At 47.6% G+C, this 21,181-nt stretch overlaps 1 protein-coding gene across 1 annotated transcript in view; it reads left to right on the forward strand.

The window, feature by feature from the left end:
* The first annotated feature begins 9,803 nt into the window (after nt 1-9,803).
* The window catches only part of IRS1 (insulin receptor substrate 1), a 61,761-nt gene continuing 50,383 nt past the window's right edge, over nt 9,804-21,181 (forward strand). Inside the window, exon 1 of the mRNA XM_082630679.1 lies at nt 9,804-13,654. Within this exon, the coding sequence (XP_082486805.1) occupies nt 9,893-13,633 (3,741 nt within the window). The 5' untranslated portion in view covers nt 9,804-9,892 and the 3' untranslated portion in view covers nt 13,634-13,654. The remainder of the gene's footprint in view (nt 13,655-21,181) is intronic.

A 21,181-nucleotide genomic window follows, 5' to 3' on the forward strand; every position in this document is an offset into this window, starting at 1 on the left:
ACTAGTCATATAGGCAACAAAATAGGTCAAGGTGCACACGGTGTGACTGCCGGTAACTGCCCACGTCCTGGGGGGTGGCAAGGGTGGAGGGTGGCTTGTTTGCTGCTTGTGAGGCCTGTGGCCCTGAACTCCTCTCCACTCTCTGTACAAATTCGTATCGGCCAACTGTGTCACCCTGGTGGACTTAGGGGGATTGGGAACTGGCACAAACATGCTGACTTCTGACTACTATTTCTGTGCATAATATACTCTTTCATTTCTTGAAAAAAGAAAAGGTGGTCAGATGTCCCACCATCCTCCCAATTGCTCAGGATTAAAATCCCAGTCATCTTTGACTTCTCTCTTACGACTGTCCCAGTCAATCTGTTTTCAAACCCTGTCGTTCCCCACCTCTGAATTTTCTCTTACACATGTTCCTTCCTCCTCATTTCCACCACCACAAACCTAACCCAGACCCTCATTATCTCATTTCTTCTTTTGAAACAGGCTTCTAACTAGCCTGCCCTGCCCAAGATTTCCATTTTATTCTGTTTTTCAGATCTGCTCATGTTACTTCTCCTGTTTATCATACCAAGTGCTCCTTATTATTTGCCAAATAATTCCAAGCTCTTTGATCTGCATTCAAAGTCATCTGTGTGGGCCCTCAAGGTTAATGTAATCATATTCAATCCTACAATGGAGTATTGAGTGCCTGCTATGAATGATTCTCAAATGAAGAGGACTCCTCAAAGAATTTGTAGTCTCCACTTCTTATAATGGAACCATGATGGTTACCAGGTGCTTAATCCCTTACATGCATGATCTCATTTATAGACAGGCCGTGTGTTCCTTCTCTTCCAGTCCACACAGGATGCCTGCTTTTCTTCATAACTTTCCCACCATTGTTCAGAGAGTCCCATACCTGGAGTGCTTCTTTCAGCCATCTTTATTTAACACATATTTGTCTGGTGATATATTTAACACATATAACTGGTGATACTTAAGAAAAAATAAAGTAAGTTAAGGCGAGAGTCAACCTGGCAAACTCTTGCCACTTCTTTTACAATAAGATTTCTGTGACCTCACCACTACATCGTAGGCCCTATTCTGCATGGGGTGAGGGATTGAAGGTGGGAGAGATGAGGAGTGGTGGGACTAATCCCATTCAAGACACGTGGTTAAAGTCAACAACAATAATGATGATGGCTAATATTTATTGAGCACTGATAACACAAGAACTATCTGTTTAAAATCTCACAATGATCCAGTGAGATACTATCATTATTCCCATGTTATTAATACTTGAGACATGAGGTGGGTTAGATAAGTCATCAACATTTACAATGATGGTAAGCGGCAGAGCCCATTGAACCAAGACGATTCAGTTCTGAGGCCTCAATTAGTCACCTTCCATGAATTAATCCACAGGGTATCAGGGTGCTCTGGGGAAAAGATGGAGAAGGTGATATCTGGGTAGATGCCCAGTGAATTTCCATGTCGATTACCTCTCTGCCTCCAACCTTCTGTCTTCTAAATCCATCCTCGAAAACTCCAAGTCTGATTTATCCAACATGAAAGGCCAACTTTGTTGTTATCCTGATTAAACAATTTAATGGCTCTCACTGCTGGAGAGAGAAACTATTATTATTCATTGCTTGCTAATGAAATTGACAAGGTGGTGTGTACCTTAACTGTCAGTTTAAGAAAACCTCTGCACCAAATCTAAACACCTGGTACAGAAGGACACGTTTGTTTTGTTTTGTTAGCCATTATGAAGAGACTCCTTATTGGATGTCATTGACTGTCTGCAAGGAAATTTAGTTTTTATCCACAGAAATCTGTCCTTGGTGGTATCGCAGCAAAGTCAGGAGCAACTCATGGAGTCAAAAGGGTGGAATGGTTAAAGACAGAAGCTTTGGAGTCAGAGTTGGGAATTGTGACACTGACTCTTTGAGCCTTATTTGCAGCAGCCTCAAGTGCAACTTGAGGATAACATCTTTCTCATAGGGTTGCTGTGAGGACTGAACGAGAAAATACTGGGTTAGCCAAAAAGTTCGTTCGGTTAGTGAATACATTGTTCAGTAAAGTTCTTCGTGAAAATGAAAAATGTCTTTTATTTTTACTTAAAACCGAACGAACTTTTTGGCCAACCCAATATATAGGAGGGTTTTAAAACAATGGCTACATAGAAATTCCTAAGCAAGTGATAACTATTACACATCATTAAGGGTTTCATTGTTCTGTACTTGTTATATATAATTATAGTAGTTTAATTCAAGTAGTAGTACAGGAATGTAGTTGAAAAAACAAACAAGCACTATAAGAGAATATGGGAAAAAAGTATCCCATGGTTTTCCCAGAGAAAACCATTGCTAAGATTTCTTATTTGCCCTTCTAGATTTTTTTCTATGTATTTAAAAATATACTTGTGCTTTTTTAAAAAAACATAAATGATAGCACTTTTAATACAGTTTTGGACTTTGCCTTTTTTCTCCTGTAAGGATTGTTCCACAGTGACACAAATAAGTTTACTAAATTATTTTTAATGACCATGCAGGATTTCAACAAGTAAATATGGAATAACTTACTTAATAAGTTCTCTATTGATGGACATGTATGTTGCTTTCAGTCATTTTCTATTACAAGATAAATTTCAATGAATCCTTGTATGATGATTTCCATAAAATTCATTTCTGTAAGTGGAATTGCTGGGTCAAATGGCATATGCATTTGAAATTTTTATAGCTCTTGTTCAACTGCCTTCTGAAGAGGCTGAAAGAACTTATATTCCTACTCAGTTGTAGTACAGAGAAGTTATTTAAATATATTGCTTATAAACCACTCCAATTTTCTTAAGCCAATTTTCTCACTGTCCCAGAAAACCCCAAGTTACACTCCTGCCTCCTTGTCTGTGATCTTGTTTTGCTGCTAGCTTAGAATTACCTTTCTTCTCATCTGTCTATCTAAATCCTACCTATCTGCATTAGTAGGACACACTCAGTTGCAAGTAACAAAACTCAGATGAAACTAGCTTAAGTAAAACTAAAAGTAGAGGGGAGGAAAACTACTGAAAGGATTCTAGGTAGTTCACAGAACTGAAAGATGAGCTGCAAGTTCCCAGGGCAGTTCTAGAAACCTAGGACTGGAGCCCTCACACACTCCTCTAATTATCCATTTCCAACTTCATTTATCTCTGAATGATTTACATTCTCTTCTATGGTAGACGGGTGGGTCTCATAACTGAAAAAATGTGAAAATTTACATAAAAGGTAGCACATCATAAACTTGAAACTTCAAAAGACGTTTTGCACTGGCAGCTTCTAGCTCTGCCTACTTTTGGTGTCTTCTCATCTGTCATTAGATAGAATTCGATAAAGAAATTTAGAAAACACTGATGGAACATTTTAATGTTCAAAAAAATAATTCCTCCCAAATATCAGAGAATCAGAATTCCACTGCTATTCTTTAAGTGAAGGTTGTGCAGCAACAATTCCAGGGTCATCTTTTCCCCCACCTGCATGACTAGAATATTTTGGAAGTGCCCCTTTCTCACGCTCTCCGTGGTCCTGAACCACCCGTCGGTGGTCCTGAACAGTGCTCCCTTTTAGAATCAGGTGAAATGTGATTGGAGGGGAATTAGGGAGTAGAGAAATTGAAGAAGCTGTTAGGGAGAAAGAAAATATTTTTGTTTTGTCAATTTTGTTACTATCAAAGAAACCACAGTTAACCTTGGCCAAACTGAAAGAGAGTAAGCAAATTTGTGGGAAGTATTGTCATCTATGCAAATGTCCACATGCATAAACAAGGTCACCTAGGGGAGCAGGCAGATCACCACTGAAAACACTAACACAAATATTTGAGAGGGAATAACTCTTCACACCTGTCAGAAAGATTTGACACTTGTGATTGAAAAGAGAGAAACCTCAATGCAGTAATGTCTCATTTAACTTGACTGACAAACCCCCAATCCTCATCAAAGAATGCAAAAGAAAATGAAAATATAATTAAAGAAATCAAGAAAAATTTTAAAAAGAAAAAGCAAGTCTCTTAGATAAGTGACAGTTATTAGGGACTAATCTAAAAAAGTTACCAATCAGTAAAATTTCTGGAATGGAAAAATTAAATAGTGGCATAGAGTTTTCGCCTTCTCCCTGTCCTTCAACCTTATCCATCTGTTTATTTCATGCTTTATTTAACTACAACCAACAACTGTTTTGAAATTGTCTTTTGAAACTATTAGTGTCTTTCTGAAATCCTGTTCCCAAGGTATTTAATTAATTTTCCTGTGTGCCTAAACCAGTGATTCTTAAATTTTAGCATAAATAACATTCTCTTGTAATACTTCTTAGAATGCCTTTGGCGGGGGGTCCAGCATTCTCTGAGAGATCCTGGTTCAATAGGATTTGGATATAGCCAGAACTCTGCATTTTTCATCACACTTTGGAAAACACTAACACAAATGTTTGAGAGAGAATAACTCTTCACACTTGTCAGAAAATTTAATACTTGTGATTGAAAAGAGAGAAACCTCAATGCCATAATGTCTCAGTGAAGCAGAGTTTTTATTGCTGTAGTTCTTGGTATGTATACAATCCAAAAATGTAAGTATCCCCCTTGCCTTTCACAGCACCATATTACTGTGCCTTTAAACTAATCATCAGTCACCTACAACTGTGCTACTGAAAGGGTGGTGCCCACACCCACCCACCCAGCAGAATCAGCGCCCCCTGGAGTGTGACAAAAATGCAGACCCCAGCCTGCTCTAGACCTTCTAAATCAGAACCTACATTTTAACAAGATCCTTAGGTTTGAGATGCATTGATCTAGCAGACTCTCCAGCTAAATGTGACTTTTCAGCTCACTATTTTAATTTCACTACTTCACATTTTCAATCCAAAAGGATGAAAGAGTTTAATTACAAGAGAAAATAAGGTTATTAAGGAGAGAGACATCTGGAGGGTCCCAAATTATGTCTGTGATTGATGATTTTTAAATCAGAAGGCAGTTGGTTTTTATGGTATCTGAGATCACAGTGCTCTGAGATCCCAGTACCTTGTAATAGTATTCGTCTCTCATCTTCACTGTAAGCTTCCTGTGGGCAGGATAATGTCTGAGATATTTATATCTTCAGTGGCTAGCCTAATGCCTAACCCAAGGAGGTGCTCCAAAACGCCTGGCTGGGAAAAAATTGCCAGTTGCTTACGAGTTATATCCACTCTTCAAGTTCAAGCTTAAGGCTCCATTCCTCCGGAAGATTTCTTTGGATATTTCACCTACCATCCACCTGCTCTAAGTAAATACCACTTATTTGACATTTAACACACACACGACTTTAGTTATCAGTTATCTTTATTTTCTCTCTTATTACCCTACAAAAGCTGTAAGAAGCTGCTTCTTTTTATACTTTTCATACTGCCTTGCAGAGTAGGCATTCAAATATTGCTTACTATTGAGAGCTCTATTAAAATTTTAAAAAACCACTAAAGTGAGAAAATCTACAAGTTTTCATTTTCCTTCAAGCATCATTCTAAATTGTCAAAATTAATTCTAGAGTTGACAATATTTAAACAGCTCCTCCAGTTTTGACCTATTTAACTTAAGTAAAACATGTACTTTGATATAAGAAATACTTTCTAATTTTCAAATGGTTGGTTGTCCCTTCAGCCAACTCAATTCTCATTTCTGTTATTTATGCCAGTAACTTATACTTCTCTATGTTGAGCATATATAAAATGTTTAATTTATAACATTAATTCATAACTAAAATAAATTTATAGCTAGAGATCACTTTAGGGAAATTATGTAATAATTTATAAAGTTTGTATGATGTCCCTGAGAGTGTCACACACAGTGGGATATTTCCATTTTAAAGCTAATTGTAGACATATTGACCTATAGTGCACCCATGGCATGTAAAGTTTTAACTCCTGGAATCATCACTGCATTTGTCAACATCAACATAGCTGTCCCAGCGTTTTGATGTATTACTATTTCAGCTCTTGTAGATTTAAAACGCACTTTAGCCTGTTAGTAAATCATCTCTAACTGTCCTATAGATGGCAGCGTTGAGCAATATATTTGGTAAGATTGCTTTTTTGGTTTCTGTGAATTTTCAGTTGGGAGTGAATTTTTCATACGGCATATTTCATTACAGTACACCGCAAGACTAATTTAGCATACGGTGGCAAGGTAATACGTGTACCTGCTCAAAGTTACGTCAGTTAGTTTCCACAAAAGCATCTCTTTCTATTCTGTATATGAACCAGATTTCCAGAGTTGTCTCAACCCATTAATAAAAAAGTAGAGAAAATATGAAATTACTATAGTATAATTATAATTAAATATTAACCACCTTTAACGTTGGTAGTAAAACATCAGCAAGTAGGAAGAAAGGGCAAGAACATCCAATGATCAGTGATTATCTACCACGTGAAATCCATTGGTTTGGAACAAAATGTCACAGCAATCTGGCTTATTTCATGATTTCTAATGAATATATTAGCCACTGAAGTTGTGTTTTGAAAGCAGATATCCTTTCCCGCTGAGATTTTTTTAAAAAAGCTTTTATAATAGTTTTATATCACAATTCTAACCTTTCTGTGATGATTATTCTAGAATAGTTGCAAATTAAGTTGATCTTCCAGACGACTCTTTCTTCTAGAAAAGAGTATTTTGTTTTCCATATAGGTGTATTTCTTTTATTTAGCTTTTTTTTGGGGGGGGGATCATTTCAAAAGTAAATGGATTGGGATTGTTTTTCCTACAAAATTTGAAATATTCTCCACCCCCACCCCGCGCTAAACATCCAACCTCTAAAAAGCCCTTTGGCCTTAGTTTACATTGTTACTGGTAAACAACACTTTTACCTTTTATTTTTATCCTCTCCAAGAGTAAAACCCCACAATTACTTTACTACTAACTTCAGACTTCCCTGCTTCGCATCTCCTTCCTCTGCTCCCCATAAAGCACGCTGTTCCCCCAGCATCCCGGTCACTGTTACTGCCGCCTTGTTACCAGATTATATCTGCTATTTATAGCTTTGCTGTAGTGGGCACGTGTGCCCACATCACCAAGCTGTCAGAAGTGGAGAAGGGCGGGCTTTCAATTCAACAGCGAGTACAGAAATTATAGATTAACCAGGTTGAGATGAAGCTGCACGATGGCACGGGATAAGAAGGTGAGGGAAGAAATGAGAAGCTCCCAGGCTTCGGTGGAGAGTAGCCGCCTTGCAGATACCGGCTCCCCCAATTCACGTATCACACGCTGCTGAATGGCGCCTTTGGTTCTTCTTCTTTTTTAACTACGCTTTGCAACCTACCTTGGTACCCTCACCCTCTCTCCCCACCTCCCTCCTGCAATGCAAGGCTTGAAAGACAGGCAGCCCCACCAATCAGCAGGCTTCCCCAAGAAACTCCCCCCGCCCCTCAGCCCGGTATTAGGCCCAGGCGCGCTCCTCGGCGGCCCAGCGGGTCCCGTCACTGAGCATGCCCGGCGCCTCCACTGCTGCGTTTCCCGGCGACCGTCTTGCAGTGCTTGAGAGCTGGCGACCCCAAAACGGGCCAGCAATGGGGTGGGAAAATAAGCGTTAAAAAGCGTGACAAGCGTCATTTTATTAAGGGTCCTTAATGCCACCTGGACCAGCAGGGGACAAACTGCTTGTTTACAGGTCAGTTTAACAAACAAACAAAAACTTTGGGGAGCATTTGCTTGTGGTGACACTGAGACCGCAAGCTAACAGTGTAAGAGTCTCTGCAAGTAGACCCAAGCTGCTGACCTGTTCTACTCATGAAGTGGGGCCTTTTCCTGTACAGTTGAGCTGGCACCATCCTTGTTTTTTCCCGATTATCCTTGTGGTCAAGGGTAAAAATTGTATGGGGTGGTTCAATGGGTGTGGAAGCTGTGTGTGACACAAACACTTCAGCCGGTATTTACACAGTCGAGTTCTGGCCTTGTGAACCCTCTGTAGGTCCGTAACATCTTTTTAAAATCACAAATAGATTTCAGAATATGGTAAGGGCCAGGCGTCTCATTTTCTCCCCAAGCCTTCATCCCAAGGTGTGAATCCCCGCCCTCTCTCTAGGATGGGGCGGGGGGGGGGGGAGCAGTGATATTGCCATTTTCTCCCTCAGTTCCTCAGCAGCTAACCCCACCGCGCCAGACATACGACGCTTCCCAGGGATCCCTCTTCTTGTTTTGGAGTGACCATAACCCCCTCCAATCACTGCCCTTGGGCGTCCCTCCGCTTTTTCGTGGTACTTCATTGCAGCAAATGCGGGGATTCCAAGGTGGAAGGCTGGCCCAGAAGTCCTTTAGAAAACCTCACACAAAATACAGAACTCACCATGGCCTATCACCCTGAAACTGAAATCCAGCCTTTATATTTCCAGGGAGAAAAAGCCTTGACTAGGAACCTCCCTCCGGAGGGGTTGATCTTACCTGTTAGGTAAGATCCAGCCCAGCTCTCGCGCCCCCTCCTCCCCGGGCCCTCCTACGCTGGGCTCTGAAGCCGCAGTGCCCCCCCCGTCGCCCCCCACCCTCGCTCCTGCGTCTTCCTGAGTTCGCCCGCCACCCCACCCCCCGCGTTTTCCCAGACTCCCCTCGTGCCTTCGGGTAGCCACCCAAACACCCCCGCCCGCGCCCGCGGCGGGGATTCCTGCGGGCCGGGGGCGCCCTGGGTGGCGCGCGAGGAGGAAGACTCTGCGCCAGGGCGGGCGGCCGCGTAGGGGCGCTGCCCGAGCGCTGCGCAGAGGCCGGGCGCGGGCGCCGCTGCGGCACGGCCGCGGGGCGGAGAGGGGCGGGCGCGGGGCGGGCTCGGCCGGGAATGTAGAGACCCGGGCGGGAGCCTCCCGGCGGCGGCGGCGGCGGCCAGGCTGCGGAGCGCAGAGGCTCCGTCACGTGTTTTTCTCCTCCGAGTGAGACGGCGGCGCGGTCGGAGGGGGCCGGCGCGCAGAGCCAGACGCCGCCGCTTGTTTTGGTTGGGGCTCTCGGCAACTCTCCGAGGAGGAGGGAGGAGGGGAGAAGTAACTGCAGCGGCAGCGCCTCCCGGGGAAGAGACGTCTTCCCCGACTCCTTCCCCAGCCACCCCCCGTTTCGTCTCCCGCCCTCGTCCTCCCCCCTCCTCCCCTGCCGACTGGAGCGAGGGGCAGGGATGAGCCTGTCCCTCTGGCGCGTCCCCAGCTCCCCAGGCTGCCTAGTAGCGTTTCGCGTGGAAAAGCCACTTTCTCCGCCTGCCGAGATGGGCCCGAACGGGGGCTGCAGAGGACGCGTCCGTGGGCGGCGGCAGCAGCAGCAGCAGCAACGGCCGCAGCGCCGCGGTCTCTGCGATTGAGCTGGTATTTGGGCGGCTGGTGGCGGCGGGGACGGTTGGGGGGGTGGGAGGAGGCGGAGGAAGAGGCGAAGGAGGAGGAGGAGGAGGGAGAACCCCGTGCAACGTTGGGACTTGGCAGCTCGCCTCCCCCTGCCCAAGGATATTTAATTTGCCTCGGGAATCGTTACTTCCAGAGGGGAACTCAGGAGGGAAGGCGCGCGCGTCTGGAGGGGCAACGCCAGGACCCCCGGCCGCCGCCTGCCTGCGCCGGACTCTGGCCCCGGCGGCGAGAGATGCTTCTTCCCGGCCGCAGCGGCTGAAAGGAGACTTGGCTCTCGGGGTATCCGGGCTGCACTCGCGCCGGACGCGCAACCTCCCCGCAGGGCATGAAACGCCAGTAAACTCCGGTCGGGGCTATCTCCTTGGCGCAGCTGCTGCGTGCTCCTCTACTGCCCCTCCCCGGCGCGGAGGGCGGCGTGGATTTCGGAGTCAGGGTTTCTGCCGCCTCCAGCCCTGTTTGCATGTGCGGGGCCGCGGCGAGGAGCCTCCGCCCCCCGCCCGGTTGTTTTTCGGCGCCTCCCTCCGCGCGGTGGCGGCGGCGGCAGCATGGCGAGCCCTCCGGAGACCGACGGCTTCTCCGACGTGCGCAAGGTGGGCTACCTGCGCAAGCCCAAGAGCATGCACAAGCGATTCTTCGTGCTGCGGGCGGCCAGCGAGGCTGGGGGCCCGGCGCGCCTCGAGTACTACGAGAACGAGAAGAAGTGGCGGCACAAGTCGAGCGCCCCCAAACGCTCGATCCCCCTGGAGAGCTGCTTCAACATCAACAAGCGGGCCGACTCCAAGAACAAGCACCTGGTGGCCCTCTATACCCGGGACGAGCACTTTGCCATCGCGGCGGACAGCGAGGCCGAGCAGGACAGCTGGTACCAGGCCCTCCTGCAGCTGCACAACCGTGCCAAGGGCCACCACGACGGGGCCGCGGCCCCCGGGGCGGGAGGCGGCGGGGGCAGCTGCAGTGGCAGCTCCGGCCTTGGCGAGGCCGGGGAGGACTTGAGCTACGGGGACGTTCCCCCAGGACCCGCCTTCAAGGAAGTCTGGCAGGTGATCCTGAAACCCAAGGGCCTGGGTCAGACAAAGAACCTGATTGGCATCTACCGCCTCTGCCTCACCAGCAAGACCATCAGCTTCGTGAAGCTGAACTCGGAGGCTGCCGCGGTGGTGCTGCAGCTGATGAACATCAGGCGCTGTGGCCACTCAGAGAACTTCTTCTTCATCGAAGTGGGCCGTTCCGCAGTGACGGGGCCTGGGGAGTTCTGGATGCAGGTGGATGACTCTGTGGTGGCCCAGAACATGCACGAGACAATCCTGGAAGCCATGCGGGCCATGAGCGATGAGTTCCGCCCTCGAAGCAAGAGCCAGTCCTCCTCCAACTGCTCTAACCCCATCAGTGTCCCCCTGCGCAGGCATCACCTCAACAACCCTCCACCCAGCCAGGTGGGGCTGACCCGCCGCTCACGCACAGAGAGCATCACTGCCACCTCCCCGGCCAGCTTGGTAGGCGGGAAGCAGGGCTCCTTCCGGGTCCGTGCCTCTAGTGATGGCGAAGGCACCATGTCTCGCCCTGCCTCTGTGGACGGCAGTCCTGTGAGTCCCAGCACCAACAGGACCCATGCCCACCGGCATCGAGGCAGTTCCCGGCTGCACCCACCTCTCAACCACAGCCGCTCCATCCCCATGCCTTCTTCTCGCTGCTCGCCTTCCGCCACCAGCCCGGTCAGTCTGTCGTCCAGTAGCACCAGTGGCCACGGCTCCACCTCGGACTGTCTCTTCCCGCGGCGGTCTAGTGCTTCCGTGTCCGGTTCCCCCAGTGATGGCGGTTTCATCTCCTCTGATGAGTATGGCTCCAGTCCCTGCGATTTCCGAAGTTCCTTCCGCAGTGTCACCCCGGATTCCCTGGGCCACACCCCGCCGGCCCGCGGTGAGGAGGAGCTGAGCAACTACATCTGCATGGGAGGCAAGGGGGCCTCCACCCTCACGGCCCCCAATGGTCATTACATTTTGCCTCGGAGTGGCAACGGTCACCGCTACATCCCGGCAGCTGGCTTGGGCACGAGCCCAGCCCTGACAGGGGATGAAGCAGCCAGTGCTGCAGATCTGGACAATCGGTTCCGAAAGCGGACTCACTCTGCTGGCACGTCGCCTACCATTTCCCACCAGAAGACCCCATCCCAGTCCTCTGTGGCCTCCATTGAGGAATATACCGAGATGATGCCTGCCTACCCACCAGGAGGTGGCAGTGGAGGCCGAGTGCCCAGCTACCGGCACTCCGCCTTCGTGCCCACCCACTCCTACCCAGAGGAGGGTCTGGAAATACACCCCTTGGAGCGGCGTGTGGGCCACCACCGCCCAGACACCTCCAACCTCCACACCGATGATGGCTACATGCCCATGTCCCCAGGGGTGGCCCCAGTGCCCGGGAGCCGAAAGGGCAGTGGGGACTACATGCCCATGAGCCCCAAGAGCGTGTCTGCCCCTCAGCAGATCATCAACCCCATCAGACGCCATCCCCAGAGAGTGGACCCCAATGGCTACATGATGATGTCCCCAAGCGGCAGCTGCTCTCCTGACATTGGAGGCGGGCCCAGCAGCGGCGGCAGCAGCGGTGCCGCCCCTTCTGGGAGCAGCTATGGCAAGCTCTGGACAAATGGGGTAGGGGGCCACCACTCTCATGCCCTGCCACACCCCAAACTCCCTGTGGAGAGCAGTAGCGGCAAGCTGTTGTCTTGTACGGGTGACTACATGAACATGTCGCCAGTGGGGGACTCCAACACCAGCAGCCCTTCCGACTGCTACTATGGCCCTGAGGACCCCCAGCACAAGCCAGTCCTCTCCTACTACTCGTTGCCAAGGTCCTTTAAGCACACCCAGCGCCCCGGGGAGCTGGAGGAGGGTGCCCGGCACCAGCACCTCCGCCTTTCCTCCAGCTCGGGTCGACTCCTCTATGCTGCGGCGGCGGAAGATTCCTCCTCGTCCACCAGCAGCGACAGCCTGGGTGGGGGATACTACGCGGCTAGGCCCGAGCCTGGCCTCCCGCATCTCCACCATCAGGTCCTGCAGCCCCATCTGCCTCGAAAGGTGGACACAGCTGCCCAGACCAACAGCCGCCTGGCCCGGCCCACGAGGCTGTCCCTGGGGGATCCCAAGGCCAGCACCTTACCCCGGGCCCGAGAGCAGCCGCAGCCGCAGCCGCCACCACCCCTGCTGCCCCCTCCAGAGCCCAAGAGCCCAGGGGAATATGTGAATATTGAATTTGGGAGCGATCAGCCGGGCTACTTATCAGGCCCGGGGGTGTCCCACAGCTCGCCTTCTGTCCGGTGTCCATCCCAGCTCCAGCCGCCTCCCAGAGAGGAGGAGACGGGCGCGGAAGAGTACATGAACATGGACCTGGGGCCGGGCCGGAGGGCCGCCTGGCGGGAGAGCACCGGGGTCCAGCCGGGCAGCATGGGCCCGGCGCCCCCTGGAGCTGCTAGCGTGTGCAGGCCCACCAGGGCAGTGCCCAGCGGCCGGGGTGACTACATGACCATGCAGATGGGCTGTCCCCGGCAGAGCTACGTGGACACCTCGCCAGTCGCCCCCATCAGCTATGCGGACATACGGACCGGCGGCGGCGGTGTCGTCGTGGAGGAGGCCAGCCTGCCTGGGGCCGCCGCGGCCACGCCCTCCTCATCCTCGACGGCCTCTGCTTCCCCCGCCGCGCCTCAAGGAGCAGAGGAGCTGGCGGCCCGCTCTTCCCTGCTGGGGGGCCCGCAGGGACCCGGGGGCCCGAGTGCCTTCACGCGGGTGAACCTCAGCCCCAACCGCAACCAGAGTGCCAAAGTGATCCGTGCTGACCCGCAAGGGTGCAGGAGGCGGCACAGCTCCGAAACCTTCTCCTCGACGCCCAGTGCCACCCGGGCAGGCAACACGGTGCCCTTCGGAGGGGGGGCTGCAGCCGGGGGCGGCAGTGGTGGCAGCAGCAGCACGGAGGACGTGAAACGCCACAGCTCTGCTTCCTTTGAGAACGTGTGGCTGCGGCCTGGGGAGCTCGGGGGAGCCCCCAAGGAGCTGGCCCAAGTGTGCGGGGCCGCCGGGGGTTTGGAGAATGGACTTAACTACATAGACCTGGATTTGGTCAAGGACTTCAACCAGAGCCCTCAAGAGCGCCCCGCTCAGCCGCAGCCTCCTCCTCCCCCGCCCCCTCATCAGTCTCTGGGACGCAGCGAGAGCGGCTCCACCAGCCGCTCCAGCGAGGATTTAAGCGCCTATGCCAGCATCAGTTTCCAGAAGCCGCCAGAGGACCTCCAGTAGCTCAACTGGACATCACAGCAGGTGCGTTTCATGGTGACAAAAGTCAGAAGACAAAATTGCTTTTAACCTTGTGCTCGAATTCTCTTCCCCTGCCCCCGCCCCTCCTTCCCTCTCCTCCCCACGGCTTCTTTAGGGAGTGCACTCCTAGGAGGGAGGGGTCAGGGCACAGGAGATGACACCTGGCTGATGGCCCGATAAATCTGTAGGAGCAGCCACAGGAGGGCTTTTTCCTTTGAGGTTCCCAAGTGAAGTACTTTGGTATTTCCAAGACGTATATCCTACAATACCAGTTCTGAGGTGTGTGAAGTTCATGTATAAGAACCTTGATCTCTTTATCGAAGTTTTCTTTTGATTATGCAATTAGGTCAGTCTCTGGAAGGGACAGTTCTATAAAAATATTTATTAATACAGGGGCTAAGCCCTTCATGGAAAGGTAATTTCTCAGAGCTCTTAAGGGTGATTTTATCAAGTTGCTCTGTGTACTTTGGTTCTGTGATTTCACAATACCAAGGCAACATAAATAGCAGTGGGAAGCTTCAATTTTTAGTCCTGTTGCCCTAAAAAGATTCAGAAGTAAGAGCTTGCTTAGGCTTATGTATTTAAAGAAATACCTGTCTGTGACTCTCTTTAGAACGTAATTATTGGTGATATTTTTTTTGTTCCTACCTGCATGAAGATTTATGAAATATTACTCACACACTGACCCACAACCTCACAGGCGTGGCTGCTTTTATACAGTAAAGTCTTGCGTGCGTCTGGGACCCATTACTGAGTTAAGAGTTACGAAAATTCATCTCAGCTTGTGTGCCTTACAATTGTCTTTTCTTGCAAAGACCCGCACAGAGACACCACACAGGTCATATTGGGGCTACTGTACATCTTCTGTAAAATTACTTAACATTTTTACATTGAAAAGAAGGAATATTAAGTCAGGGGAATGGGAAGAGTCTGGTTTTCATCTGCACTGAATGTAAGGGCTAAGCCTTGTACTCTTCGTTTGTAGGATATTTATTGTTTGCCTTTTAAGTTCAAGAGTAGATGCCTCAGTAAATGTTGAAAGTTGGCTTCAGGTGGTCTGCGGCTAAGGCTGTATTGAAAACGAGAAACATTTGTAATAGGAAATTAGCCTGCCCTTGGTTCTGTTGAGACTGTTTTCTGGTGGTCATGATTGTGGGAGGAGGAGAGGAGTATAGTTTGCAAATAATGAGATGAGTTGGCAATGTAGAAATTTCCAGCATTTGGAAACACTTTATTCTGACAAACTGATTATCTTGTGATAGTCTTTTTATATATGCTTCACCGAATGAGCTTTTAAAAGCATTTTTTCTTCTTAATGTGTGTCCATTCATAAGAAATTCATGTGTGTATTGGGTTTCTATTGATAGGTATTTTTTTATTATGTGGTCACAGTCTCCTTGATTCTAACAGTTTCTAATATTTGACCCGTATCATCTTCTGTTTCATAGAACAAGGTACAGGTATACAGACATTCAAACTAAGATTTTAGGTGATACGATATATTACACAAAGCATTTATTTGATTAGTATTCAAGATTTATTTTCATGATTCGTCCTCTAGAAGAGAGATTTACTTGTGTACCTCAACAGTAAAAATTTTGGTTATTTCAAATGATGTTTTTGGAAATGTGAATCTCTCTAACACTTTAACTGTTTGTGTTGCAAAGTGTTTCATTTATAAAGGAATGAGAATTTGAAGGGAAAAAAACCCAGCAGAACTAAGATTTTGCTTTTAAAGGAGACGAAAGATGAGGCTAACAAACAATAAGTTTTCCTCACCTGTTTTCTTAATTTGAACAGGTTTTTTTTTAAGAGAGTAGAATAAATAATATTTTGTTCTGAAGGAAATTGATGACCAAATACAGTTTTTGTTTTTCAAAAGGGCTTTAAAATAAAATCCTCCTCATATGGAGGCTACACTAAAAACGAACCAACCAAAACAAAACAATCTTCTATTCTTAGCTTTCTGAGGGAAAATGTAATATTCTGGAACAACCATATAAGCATATCCTTAATAATCCTGGAGTAGCAATAGACCATGCTTTGATAGCACCATGCAATAAAAATTCTAAAATGTGTATTTGTAAGATGTAAATGGAGAGAGATGAGGGTGTGTGTGTGTGTGTGTGTGTTTTAAGTGAGGTACCAAATGCTACTTGGCACATTTACATCCTGAATTCTGCTTGTCTGCCTTTGCCCTGTTGAGTTTAAAGATGTGATGTGATAGGCAACTATCATCTGAAACAAAAAGAAATCAAACCTGTCTGTGGCAAACCACTTTGTCTGGGAATGAGTGTGTTAGACTGTGAAAACCTTGTTTTCCTAACTTCCTCAGCAATTGCTATCTTTGCCTATCTTTCCGTGTTTCTCAGGTAAAACCTGAAATAGGAAAGGAATGAGGGGCTCAGAGATGTGTGCTCTTTCTCCTAACCTCTCATTTTAAACAGCTCTTCTTGTTGAATATTTTTCACTGGAACATTTCTGAGGTATTTAGTGCAGGTGCCCAGGACTGCTGGTTGCCCTTGATTCACCTTCTGTCTGACCCCCTTTTCCGTTTCTCTTCTCTCTCTTGGCCATCCGTGTCTCCTCTGGGTTCTGACCTGCTGGGTTGTTTTATCCCCCTCTCCTATGCCCCTTGTTTCCCACCTCTTATTTCATGTTCCTGCCATTGTCTTTTTTTTTCTTTCGGGCTCCATTTCATAATTTCGCAGTACTTGTGGCCTACTCTCCGCAGAGAGTACATTGAGAGCCCAAAAGGGAGGGCAGAAAGGGCATGGCAGCCCAGCTACCTTCAACCAGCATTTACCGCAAATTTGTGTGTTAGTTTTGTAAGTGTAGCTGGGCAGATAGAGCAGGCTTTGGCAAAGACACAGACTCCAGCCATTGCTTTAAGGTTCCTTTTTTTTTCGGTCATTTTGTTACGTCCCCTTGAAAAACAAAATGGGCCATTTTTCTTCCTTTCACTGCATTTCCTAGTTGTGATTTCCAGGATGCCTACCTCCACGACTACCTCCCATCTCTCCTTCCCTCTCCCTCCCTCCTGTCCCCTCGCTGTGTGGCCTTTTTGTCTGGCGCACACCCTCTGGGCTCTGGCACTTTCCCGTTTCCTCGGTCACCTCTGCTTCCTGCATTCCTCCCTATTTATTTGGGGCTTGGCTCCCCCTGCCTCCTGCAAAGCCCCCTTTGGCCTGGGGTCGGGGGGTCTGCAGCGAGGCTGAGGCCACCCTAAGAAGACTCCAGTCTGGCCCTCCTCCGGTCGCCTGGGGGCGCGGGGGCGGCCGGGTCCCTTCCCCGGCGCATGGTGTGAGGTGGCCGTGGCTGACGGCGGTGGCGGGCGAGCCGCGGCCCCTGCACAGCAGTGCAGAGTCTGGCCCTGAGCGGGCGGGGCAGCCGGGCTCTGATTGGCCCCGCCAGAGCCAATCAGCGAGAGCGTAGGCCGAGCCGCAGCAGGGGTGGGGAGGGGCCTCGGGCGAGGGTTGATAGCGGGCCTTGGTCCGGAGTCCGGGGGTGGCGGCGGGCCGGGCATCCGTCGCCCACCCCTCTCCCTCCACCCCTTCTCTCTGGAGCACACAGAACTGAGCCAAGTACACGCCCCCTCCACCCCCCTCCCAGAGGATGTTATGCACTCGGCCTTATTCTTGTCCATCTAGACCAGAATCCTAAGAATGAGAAAGTCCAACCAGCCCACTGACAGAGGCCGGAAACACACGCTTCCTCTTATATTTAATTGAGAAAAATCCAGGCCGTGACCATGTGACGTGCCCCATTTTGTTTCCCTCCTCTCTTTACTACGGTTTACTACTACACCACGTTCCTGTTCCTTCACCTTCCTGTCTTGAAATCTGCAAGCAGGAGGGAGCTCTACAGCACGTGGTTGTAGGATTGATTGGGTTGGCTCAAGATTTTTACATTTACTTCTCTTACTATTGGGAGGGAGGAGAGAAAAAAACGGAGTAGGAAATGCAAGTGCTGTGGCTGGCACCGTGTGGGGATCATTCGGAAAACACATTTGGCTTGAAATTACGTTAGGCTCAACCGCTTATTGAGTGCTTGCAGTTTGCAAAGCACCAAGCTAGATAAGATCAACAAAAACTGACCATCCTCGGCTGATGGGAGCTCACTGAGAAATGAAAACGTCTGATGTAGCTTGCTTGCAAATCGTGAGAATCTAGAAATTCGTTACAAGGGCTTGGGTAGGGTTCCTTACTGAGCTTGGAGGTAATGCTGCTTGCTTCTCAAAAACAGATTTGTCTTTTGACCAGTGACAGCCCTAGTGACAGCTCATCAGGGCAGGCTGGGCGAACTGATTTTGAAAGCTTGCTAGATTTGTGTTGTGCTCCCTCACATAACCAAAATTGTGTGAAATGTAGTACCAGATGAGATCGGAAATTTGTTCAGATTTGTCTTTTGTACAATAAAGAGGGGAAATAACGAAGAGAAATACCATGGAAGTATTTTCTTCTCCCCATCCCTCTCAAATGAGCATTTCTCACCAGCCAGCAATCCCTGTTGCAATCACTGAATCATAAGCCCCAAAGGCAGCATTTTTCCTTAGGTGTTGATTGAAACATCGCAGGTGAAAATGTAAGGAAGTAATTCTATGCCCCTGAGTAATTCTATGCCCCAATACTGCTTCTGAGCAGGTGGGAGTGAGCTTCTCTGCTGTTCCAGGAAACTTTGAGCATCTAACAATCCTCTTAATTTCTGCAATTGTTTGGGTAGCTTTTTGTGTTAAAAATAAACCCATAACAAAATTTCATATACTGGAGTCATTTATCTGATTGCCCCCCAGATAAACACACTATCTCCAAGATTGTCTTAAGAGTAAGAGACTTGGAATCCAAAAGGGCATACTTCCCTCCCCCCTCCTTTTTTTTTTTTTTTTTTTTGTTTGTTTATCAGAATTCCCGGAAAGTAGTTTAATGCTATCTTGAGTGATACAATGGAAAAAACAGCTTCTGGGAGCTAGAGATCTTGCTTTGTAGCACAGCCTGTTCCCTTCACTAAGCTGAGCGACCTTGAGAAAGTCACTTAATTTCTCTGTACTATTTCCTCATCAGTAACTGGAGAATTTTGTTCTAAATTATTCTAACTTCCTTTGCAGCTCTAAACGTAGGGATATTTTGGAGAAAATGACTGATATTCTTTAATGGGTCAGTTGTAATGAGGATTCTTTCTGAGGAAGCTATTGATGGGGTGTAATGAGGTGCTTTTGAATATACTGTTCTGTCCTGTTCTAACTTCTGGATCACTCTTTATGGTTTGATTCAGGACTGATTTTTAACCTTTCTTGTTTGGAGGGGGCATTTTCAGGTTTTAACAGACCTTAAGACAAACCTTCCTGACTACACCAGTCTAAATTTTTGGAACCTTCTCTAGACTGGATTCGGTTCCTCTCCCTCCTCCCTAAGGTCAGCTGTTGGAAGCATCCCTCCCCACCTGACAGTATAGGTCCGGCTTTAACCAATCCATGTCTATGACATTATTCTGTTTATTGTGTTGGAAATCACCCCTTCTTGCGCTGGTGGTCTGTTTATGGACAGTGTTTCTCATTTGTTCCATCAGAATCCTTCAGTGAGGTATCCACTTGAGTGAATGGAGAGGAAATCTGAGAGGGCAATTGAGAACTATAGGAATTTGTGCACAATTTTTTGTTTAGTTTTATTTTTCTCTGTTAGACGGGTGAAAAAGTTCTTGCTGGCAGAAATCAGTGTTGTCCGACTTTGTGCTTCAGGATTTTTGATTGGTCGTTTGAGCTGTACAGTGCTTTGCTGACCCAGTGTAATCCTGACTGTCCAGTTGCCAAGGTAGTCAGAGGTTCCTACCCTTTGGGCACCTCCATGTGTGTTTCATAAATCATTAGAATAGTTTATTGACTTTCAATCAAAACTTCATTAACCTAGTGCTTTTCCAATCCTCCTGCTATAATCATGTATATTTCTTAGCTGTATAGTATATGAATGGTTCCTTTTATTTTGGTGAGCTGGTAGTTTTAGTATAATGGAACGTTTCACAATTTTAAGGTTTTGTTTTGCTTTGTTTTAAAGAAATCCATTTCCTCAATTATTTCCTCATGTTACGGAGTTACTGGAAATTGTATTCAAGGAAAATAGCTTCTTGTGGATTAGTTTGAAGTCGGTTTCACGCTAAACATTCTGTAACTTTTTTTCATACTAATACTTTTTTTTTTTTTTTTTTTTTGGCTTCGTTGGGTCTTCATTGCTATGCATGGGCTTTCTCTAGTTGTGAGCGGGGGCTATTCTTCGTTGCGGTGCGCGGGCTTCTCATTGCAGTGGCTTCTCTTGTTGCGGAGCACGGGTTCTAGGCACGCGGACTTAAGTAGTTGAGGCTCGTGGGCTCTAGAGCTCAGGCTCAGTAGTTGTGGCGCACGCTCTTAGCCGCTCCGCGGCATGTGGGATCTTCCCGGACTAGGGATCGACCGGTTTCCCCTGCATTGGCGGGTGGATTCTTAACCACTGCGCCACCAGGGAAGTCCCCTAATACTTTTCTTGTGTTTAAAATAATAGATACTCTACCACATTTATAATTATGTAATTGACTTATTATTTTATTACCTTGTGAGTCCATAGCTGTATGGCAAACTTTAAAAGTTCTTTTAAAAATGTTATTGAAACAGGCTCAGAAGTTGTAATCACATTGAATTTTAATTTAACAGAATTAAATTTTGATGTTGGTATGGTATAATTGTATACTCATTTCAAACTATTGTGAAATGTTGCAAAAAGAGTTGTTGTAAAGCTTTTTAAAATGATAGACTAGTAAATATCATCTTTTTGGTTCTATTCTTATCTTCCAGTATAGAAATGGTAGTATTTTCTCCCATTCTTTTTTTTTTTTTTTTTTTTTTTGCGGTACGCGGGCCTCTCACTGTTGTGGCCTCTCCCGTTGCGGAGCACAGGCTCCGGATGCGCAGGCTCAGCAGCCATGGCTCATGGGCCCAGCCGCTCCGCGGCATGTGGGATCTTCCCGGACCGGGGCACGAACCCGTGTCCCCTGCATCGGCAGGCGGACTCTCAACCACTGCGCCACCAGGGAAGCCCTCCCATTCTTAATTTATGGGAATAGGCGGAAGATAGATCAGATAAATATAAGGTACTGTCATCTATGGGAAGAGGAAAGTTTTCCATTTTAATAATCTTGCTGCAGGCTCTACTATAATCTATTTGCTAAAACAAATTTGGTTGGATAAATGTTATATGTGCTTCTTCAGTGAGTCAGTGATCTTTGAGTAACAGAGCTTTTACAAATGATGTATTTAGGTTGAAAAGGCTGCTTTTCTTTTTCGACCCCCTTTCTGCATTTTCATGAATGATAGCGGTGGAATTAAATACGTGGGTCAGAAAATAATTTTAATTGTGTTTATCTTCAAGCAGAGAGAAGATTTTTGTGGTTTTATTACCCTACCTTGAATATTTTATTAAGCTGTGTTGCCTTCATTGTCTTCCTTTGCCATTCCCTGTTTTTGTTGTTGCTGTTTTCCAGTCTGTGTCACACTGTCCACCATCACCC

This window comes from Mesoplodon mirus (assembly GCF_964341445.2).
Source record: "Mesoplodon mirus genome assembly, chromosome: 8".
Taxonomy (NCBI): domain Eukaryota; kingdom Metazoa; phylum Chordata; class Mammalia; order Artiodactyla; family Ziphiidae; genus Mesoplodon; species Mesoplodon mirus.